Source organism: Myxine glutinosa, chromosome 13 (genome assembly GCF_964187855.1).
Source record: "Myxine glutinosa chromosome 13, kmMyxGlut1.1, whole genome shotgun sequence".
NCBI classification, from domain to species: Eukaryota; Metazoa; Chordata; class Myxini; order Myxiniformes; family Myxinidae; genus Myxine; species Myxine glutinosa.
The window spans coordinates 86,365,288-86,374,185 of record NC_136273.1 but is presented as its reverse complement, the minus strand read 5'-3'; the positions used below and the strand labels follow the sequence as shown (position 1 = coordinate 86,374,185).

Sequence of the window (8,898 nt, the reverse complement as noted above, 5' to 3'; positions counted from 1 at the left end):
TGCATTCAAGCAATACCGTTACACGAAATCGGCGCCGGAAGTAGAAGGCACGTGACAATGGACACAACAAATTTGTGAATAATAATAATAATAATAATTAATTGTGTACTTCCGTAGATTACAGTCACGACGGGTCCCAAAACGTGGTTCGTATCGGTTCGGCGAATGGTGCGAATGCATGACGTGAGTGCGTGACGTCACGGTCAGCATGGCGGACTGGGGCATCCAGATCGGAATCTCCACAGAGCCGGAGTCTGACCTGGTGACTGGACCTGTTCGGGTGGAGAGAACTTGGGTTAGTAGAGTGAGTGAAAGGACCAAGTGTCCGCCGTCCGGTCTCGATGCTGCACCGATCCGGTTTCTCTGGAGGTTTTATTCGAATTTTTTGTCAATAAAACACAAAACGTGTTCCATCTTCTAAAACAGGCTCTGAAGCGCGGACGAGATGCTGCTCCTCGGTCGAAGCTATTCCGATTCACCGAGGATGAGGAGGGGGTTGCAGCCAATGTAAAGAAGAAGAAGAAGGTTGGTGGTGGCGAGAATCAGAATGAATATGAACCTGTGGGTCTGCATTACAAAAAGGGACGAAGACCGGTCAAGGGGCAAAATCCCCAAGAGAAGCTTCCTCCGAAAACTTCCTCCCTTTTTAAAAACAACCCCGATGTCCCCTCAATATCCAGGTGGGTTGTTCGGTTGTTTATCTACTTGCCTATCATTCCCGAAATGGAAACAGGCATGACAAAAGGACCATATATCTATTACGTACGCATATTTGGTGGAAATCATGCATGCATTGCCCAATAAATCTACCAACCCAAGATATTTGCGTACCGGTACGTAGTAAATAAATGGCATCATACTTTTGAATGGATGTCTTTGTAGCACATTGTACATAGTTGCTCAGTGAATCGCAGCATCCGTTATCCCTATGTTCCTGTGTTGCCCAGGCAACCAGTAGAACATCCTCAAGAGCAGATCTTCAGTTCGGCCTCGATTTCCAGTGTTGGTCTGCACCCTTTCCTGGTGAGTTTTCTGTGGCATTTCCCCTCAACTGCCCCCCCCCAACCCCGAGTCCTCAACTCTCCCCCCCCCCCCCCCCCAACCCCGAGTCCTCAACTCTCCCGTCTGCCCAACCCCGAGTCCTCAACTCTCCCCCTCTCACCAACCCCAAGTCCTCAACTCTGCCCCTCCCACCAACCCCGAGTCCTCAACTCTCCCCCTCCCACCAACCCCGAGTCCTCAACTCTCCCCCTCCCACCAACCCCTAGTTCTCAACCTCTCCCCCACCCCGAGTCCTCAACCTCTCCCCCACCCCGAGTCTAAACCATCTTAGTTACTATGAAAAATGACGGTCGGACGGACAGACTGACAGAGAACGGAGAAGAGTGTTGTAGTGTGGAGATCTAAAAAGAATATATATATGACTCCATGGTAAGCTCTCCAACCTTTAATTGAACAAACAATGACTCAACGTTTCGATTAACAACATGTGACAAAGCCACACGCCTCCGTTAATCTTCCTCAAGGGTGATAAAATCATCTCAACATCCACTTATATGCAACAAAGTGGGCGGGGTATATGCAAAGTGGGGTGGGCAAAGCTGGACAGCCAATTAAACCGTATCACACCGCTCTCGTGAACGGAGACGTTACTGACCCTTTCCTGTAGAATAGTGTAGATGATACTACATATTTTCCACACTGATCGCTACCTTGATTTCAATTCTTGCCATCCAATGGAACACAAAAGATCGGTGGTGCACACCCTCTCAAAAAGAGCACGTGAGTTACGATCTACCTTTGAAGACAAGATGAGTGAGGTGGACCATCTTCAAAATGTGTTGAGGGCAAATGGTTATCCTGATAGCTTGTTACCCAACAGGAAAACGATAAGGGCTTCCCCACACAACAGGCTGAGACCGAGAGAACAACCAAAGGGTTTGTGTGTTCTCCCTTTTGTACCGGGGGTTTCACAGAGGGTCGGCAGAATTTTGAAATCGGCAGGAGTGAGGGTGAGTTTCACACCGGTTTTCACCCTTCGCCAAGCTCTTATAAGGGTCAAGGACAAGCTTCCGAGGAAGGATAGGTCAGGGGTGGTATACGTAGTGCCCTCTGGTTGTGGAGCTGAATATGTGGGTGAAACCGGGAGGACCTTCGGTCAACGTATTGCTGAACACCAAAAAGCATTTGAATGTAATTATCCCAGCAGATCTGCTATTGCCAAGCACGGCCTTAAGGAAGGCCACACACCTTTATGGGATAGGGTTAATATTTTGGGTTCCACACCTAACAGAAACAGAAGACGTGTTTTGGAGGCTTGGCACACGGAAGAAACTGTTACCTCGATCACACAAGAGGTGGTTGACTTACCGGTAGCGTTTGACCCACTCTTGTGTAAACGAAGCAGGCATTCCATACTTTGAACAACGAGTCCACATAATATGTTACACAAGGTTTTTATTCGGACAATTTGCCCCCTGCTTCCCCCCCCCCCCCCCCCAAACACGCCTCTCCCAAACCACCCCTCTCCCAAACCCCCTCTCTGCTTCCGCCCCCCCTCCGGTTCTCCCCCCCCCCTTTTTATCACCCCCACCCCTCCTTCCCGCATTCCCCTTTACCGCATAGGCACACATGTGATGATTTTGATATTATGGCAATTTTATTTTATCTTTAAAAAAAAATTGCTTTAATATATTTACAGTTTTAATTTAATTTACAATTTCATTATTTACAAGTTTAACTTCTAATTAAATGTAATGTTTGTTCTGGATTTTCTAAACACTTGAGTTATAATCCAGCATTGCTTACAGGATTGTTTTGAGCCGTTAATATGTGGTTGATTTTTGAATTTGGTCAGTAACATTCTTTGTTCACGAGAGTGGTGTGATACGGTTTCATTGGCTGTCCAGCTTTGCCCACCCCACTTTGCATATACCCCACCCACTTTGTTGCATATAAGGGGATGTTGAGATGATTTTATCACTCTTGAGGAAGATTAACGGAGGCGTGTGGCTTTGTCACATGTTGTTAATCGAAACGTTGTCATTGTTTGTTCAATTAAAGGTTGGAGATCTTACCATGGAGTCATTTGGATTTACTCCCAACCGCAAATCTTTGCATATATATATATATATATATATATATATATATATATATATATATATATATATATATATATATATATATATATATATATATATATATATATGCATATATATATATATATATTGTTGCGAATATGGAATTTGGCCTCCATATCCGCTTGTAAATATTCCCCTATTTTCTCCAATACTCCCCAACTTTCCCCGATCCCCCATTCCCTAGTCCCATTGCATGTAAATAACAATCAGTAGAGCCGACCTTCCCCTTATTCCCCCATTAAATGTCGTGCCCAGGTCCACCGCACCACACGTAGACAACTTTCGGACATCTTCCTAGTTATTCTTATTCTATGTCAGTTAAGGCCTCGTCTCCATTAATTATGACTCTTCGTTGCACCAGAATGTGATTATATGGCATCAGTAGTGAGTTTAGGACCTTTCCCATACCTCCTTCCATCTTCTTCCCCAACAATTACAACAACAACAGAGGAGATGGCGGCGGAGCGGGGGAGGATGCGTCCTCACACCGGCTCGATTAGCTCCAGACCATGCGCTCCACGGGGTTACCACGAAGGGGCTCCTTGTCAGCTCCTCGTCAAGGGCGGAGCCTGGTAAACCCCCCCGCACGCACCCAATGAGAAGCAACGTGCCGATTCCACGAGGCGGAGCTAACGAGCCGAGGGCGTGTCACTCCCCGCCGGATGCGCCGGATGTGACGTCAGATGCGCCCCCAGCTTGAGACGACAAGACGCCACCTCGAGCGCTGTGAAACCTCCTGCATCTACTGGACCGTACAGTACCCTGTCCTTGAGCCAAGAGTGCACCTTGAGCCATCGATTCTGCCTTTCCTAGCCATCAATCCCCGTGTGAGTCAGCCTTGTCCCGTTTATCTGTCGTCTGTTGGGAATAATATAAGATTGTGTCTAAGTGCTTGTCTTTCTATGCTGTCCCTCTTGTAGTTGTAATCTAACCTTCCGCCTTAATATAACCTCCTCCGGAGGTCTTGAGAACTGAACCCCTGGTGTCGTATTGTGTTATTGTGATCCAGCCGGGTGTCTTCTTTTTCTTATTGAGTCAGCATCGCGCGACTTCGTCAACGTCGAGTATAGTCGGGTAATTTGTGCGGACACGACGGCCATTCCGCTCGGCCCACTTTAACATCAAAGTCGTGTCTGTAACAATTGGTGTCGGGAGTGAGATTCGAGGCCCGACCAAATTTTGAAAAAAAAAAAAAAACGAATAGAGGAAAAAAAAAAAATTTGGTCAAAATTTGGAGCGGCCGAAATTTGTTTTGTTTTACGAAACTCGAATTTTGCAAGTCGCGCTATGGCGGATCAAGACGGCTGGGGTCCGGTAGGGGAGAGTGAAGCAGGGTCGGTCCAGGACCAAATTGAGGGACATGAGGGACATGAGGAGAGCGAAACAGCTGGGTTAGCAGGTGCGCAAAAAGGCGCCTCGCTGGTCACCGTGCCCGCGACCGAAGTAGCGCCGCTGGGAAGATTGGAACTTTTTTTTATACAAATGAAGGCCCTTATGGCCCAGAATAGTGAGCGATTGGAGGGCCGGATGGATGCTCAGAGTGAGCAATTGGGGGTAATGGGAAACCAAATGGGGGTAATGAGGGACGAAGCGAGGGGTACCGGTGAGAAGTTAGACAATAATTTTGAGGAGTTAGACAAGAAAATTGGGAAGTTAGACAATAATTTTGAGGAGTTAGACAAGAAAATTGGGAAGTTAGACAATAATTTTGAGGGGTTAGACAACGGGATAAAAGAAGTGAAAAATGGGTTAATGGGGGTAGAAAATAGAATGGCTGCCCAGGAGAATCAGATAGAGGGAGTGAAAAATGGGTTAGAGGGGTTAGAAAACAGTATGGAAGGCAAATTGAGGGACATGAGGGACCAAGCGGAAAGGGAAGTTAAACAAATGGAGCAGCAGATAGAGGGGGTCAGAATGGGGGTAGAAACCAAACTGGATGCTCACAGGGAGGAAATGGAGCAGATGAGGGTGGCATCTGGGCAGGAGATGCAAGTGATGGGAGAGCAGATCAGAAGAGGAGTGAGTGAGTGAGGAGGTCGGAGGAGTGCGCGAGGAGGTGAGGCACTGTAAGGAGCACATGGAGAAGGAGGTGAGAAAGGGGACTGTAAAGTTACAAGGGGGCATAGAGGTCCTGACGCAGGAGGTGGAGCAGCTGACGGTGGGACAGACGGAGTTAGTGGAGCAGGTTCAAAGGAACACTGCGGTATTAGGAGGTTTAAAAGCGACACAAAACGACATAAAAAACGACTTGATAGCGACAAAGAGGGAATGTCAGATGGTACGTGAGGGACTGACAACGAGGTTGGACGAGGTGATAGAGGTAATGGAGACGAAGGACCGGCAGGTGAGGACGCACCTGGAAACGGTCAAGGTAGCCTTGGAGGACGAGCTTGAGGAGACGTACCGGGGAATAAAAGAGGTGAAGCACAAATTAGAAGAAGTGGAAGAAGGGATGAGTGAAATTAAGAAGCGACGGAGAGGGGATAAGAAAGAGATAAAAGAGGAGATAAAAGAATTGGTCCAAAGTCTGTGTTTGGATCGTGATGATGTGCTCATTAACCGGATGAGGGATTCGCAGGTGATGGAGGAGAAGCGAAGAGGAAGAGGACCCGGTGTAAGTGGTGACCAATATGGTCGTGCGTATGATGCGCCACGTGATTTAAGAGGCTTGGGGTTCGAGATGGACCCGGGTGTTCGTGAGAGGCCACTGGTGAAGTGTGCGACAGGTCTGGTGTGCGAAAGAGGAGGTGTGCGAGAAAGTCCGACTCTGGGGTGTGTGAGGAAAAAGTGCGTGCCAAGGAGTGAGTGTGCTGGCGAGAGTGAGTCGGTCGTAGCGCGTGTGCGAGGGAGCACGTGGAAGCGCGGGGTGGTGAGTGTTACAGAGGGTGTGACGGGAGAGTGTGCGCAAGAGTGTGCGCGAGAAAGGTGCGTGACGGACAGGTGCATGAGGAAAGAGTGCGCTGTCAGAAGTAAGGAAGAGTGTCCACCTGTGGTGAGTGTTACAGAGGGTGTAACTGGAGAGTGTGCGCGAGAAAGGTGTGTGACGGACAGGTGCATGGGGAAAGAGTGCGCTGTCAGAAGAAAGGAAGAGTGTCCACCTGTGGTGAGTGTTACAGAGGGTGTAACGGGAGAGTGTGCGCGAGAAAGGTGTGTGACGGACAGGTGCATGGAGAAAGAGTGCGCTGTCAAGAGTAAGGGTGAGTGCGCTGTCAGGAATGGAGGTGGAAGTAGTGAGAGTGACATGGAGCGTGAGTTAGTTGTGACAGGTGAGCGAGGATGTACACCTGGGATGGAAGGATGCACACCTGGAATGGTAGAGCGTGAGTGGGAATGCACGCTGGAGTTGGTGGTGAGGCACGTGGTTGGGTGTGCGAATGAGAGCACACCTGTGATTGTCACAGAGGAGGTGACCGAGGAGGGGGCGCGAAGAGGTGTATTGGTGAGGTGTGCTACCAACGAGTGTGTGCCAAAGTGTTCGGTGGTCAGGTGTGTGACCAAGGCGGTGAGTGGAATGGGTGTACCTGGGTGTGTAAGGAACGGTACGAGGGGCATGGGCACGGCTGGATGTGTGAGCAAGGAACGGGCTGCGGGGTGTAAGCGTCCAGGTGAAGCATCGACGTTACACAGGTTAGAGGTTAGGTCGACTTTTAGCCGAAGCGGGCCCTCGGTGCGTGCCGGGCCTCGCTTTGAACGGCCGCGTCCAGGCTCCACTAGGTGGAGCGGGCAGCTGGATAGGAAGGGTCGTCATGGCGACCACGTTTTGTGGAGACGTGCCGGCAGGTCGAGATCGGGACAGTGGATGGCTCCACGCCGAAGTGGTGCGTGGGATCTCGGCCCGGGTAAGCCCCCGTCCCTGCACCGAGTGCCGGACGCATCCAGCCGCTGGCACAAAACAACCAGCATCCATTGCTTGGCTTCACGAAGCCGGGCTTTGGACAGGGATTGGCGCACCGAGAGGTATTAGTGAGTAGACTGGGTGATGAGGTTAGTGTTTTGGCCCCAAAATTAGAGAAAAACAAAATTTGATGATTGGCAAAGGATTGGCAGAGTGATGATTGGTAATGGTACAGTGATTGGCAGATGATTGGCAAATTTTTGATTTGTTGAAATTTGATGTGCAAAATTGGTAGTGAGAGACCCCCGATGTGGTGGGATGGCAAATCCACCATCCCTCACAGGTGGGGGGCAAAGGAGCAATAGCTTATGGGGTGTATGGCAGTGAAAACTAGCCCGGGTGGGTTAGGATATTGTGTGTAGGGATCTAGAAGATGACATTAGGTAACGTTAAGATTAGTTAGTGACTGATACCTGTAGTGGGGACGCAGGTAGATTAGTATGGATGATAATGACGAGGGAGCGCAATAGTTTAAAGGGACGACTGGGAAGCGCAAGTTTCAGAAGGGAGTAGTTAGCAGAGATGATGCCGTGTTTGTGAGAATTGAACAGGTGTGATTGCACAGGTGTGCAACTGGACAGGTGTGTGGAGCAGTGTATGAGTAGTGAGTGTGTGGATCAGCGCGAATGCGCTTGGGGAGAGAAGGGTGCAGGTGGCACCAGGTGTGAGAGCACAGGTGTGCAGGTACAGGTGTGTGGAGAGAGTTGGAGTGAGTGGTACGGAGTGGTGTGCATGGTGCGAAGGTGTGGATGGGGGAAGAGTGGACCCCTTTCACGAGTACCCGGGGCGGGTAGTGTAAGTGTTAGGTAGAGGGTGCAGGTAAATTGTGGTTGGATATTGGCATTTGTGGTGCGGTTGCAGAATGGTGTTGTGAATGGGTGCATTAGTGTTGTGGAAATGGCTGGGCGTGTAGCCTGTTAGTGTGTGTAGTTGGTTGGGCACTCCACCACTGTGAGGATGTCGGCCAGGTGAGGCCGCAGGTGGGCTCTGGGAGCCGGTAGTTGTGAGTGGGTGCCTGAGGATCCCGGGTGTGGATCGGGCAGCCCAGTGCCAGAGAGGGCACGGAGTGGGGAGAGCGCCAGAGGGCCTTCCCCAGGTAGATAGGTTAGGGTAAGGAGCAGGTAAGCTCGGAGGCAACTGCAGTGGTGGAGGGGTGCAGGTGGGTAGACCCACTGGGAGAGGTACACGCCACAGCCCAGAAATTGTACGAGGGCACCGGGAGATGAATCGGGGGAGTGAGACCCCAAATTGAAGAGCACCACAGTTTGGCCAATGGGAATTGGTTTTTAGAACCCATAGAGTAAGAGGGCCAATGGTTTGGCCGGAGAAAGACCCCGGGTAGTGTAAAGTTGTTAAAGTCATTTAGGAAATAGTTAGGATTGAAGAACCTGTCGCACCATACGCAGCCACTTACCTGTGGTGATGATGATGACTCCACACCTGTGTTTTCTTTGTTTGTGTTGCAGAAATGAGAATTGTTGTTGGATTTGTGAGACGCATCACGACGTGGATGAGACATTGGGGTGATTCCATCTCTCCCTCCCTAGGAGGGACTGATGATGAATTGGTGATGGCAAATTTTGATGTTGAGTTGGAGATGGCAAATTTTGATGAGAGTTGAAAATGGCAAATTTGATTGGTTAGGAGGGAGAGAAGACGAATTTGGTTTATGGGAGGAACGGGGAAGACAGTAGGGATGTTTGTCGATTTGTAAAGTAGATGTTTATGGGTAGTGTTGTGTTTTGTGGATGCAGTAAGGGGTAAGGGAGGGGCCATGTAGGTTACCTGGTGGGGGGGGGGGGGGGGCGTACGATAGGAACGTACCTGTCTCACCTGGTTCCCATGTGCCCCCAGTGTGCATCA

The 8,898-nt window shown here is 49.7% G+C and overlaps 1 protein-coding gene across 2 annotated transcripts in view; it reads left to right on the top strand.

Annotated features, from left to right (window-relative positions):
* Positions 1-3: 3 nt before the first annotated feature.
* Positions 4-8,898, top strand: part of LOC137439073 (ATP-dependent DNA helicase DDX31) — a 50,285-nt gene continuing 41,390 nt past the window's right edge. The window contains exons 1-3 of one of the 2 annotated variants that reach the window (XM_078767741.1): positions 4-295; positions 427-680; positions 948-1,023. In XM_078767741.1, coding sequence (XP_078623867.1) covers positions 209-295; positions 427-680; positions 948-1,023 — 417 coding nt within the window. In that variant the 5' untranslated portion in view covers positions 4-208. Of the gene's footprint in view, positions 305-426; positions 681-947; positions 1,024-8,898 lie in introns of both variants that reach the window. The other variant, XM_068134749.2, reaches the window with a different exon arrangement.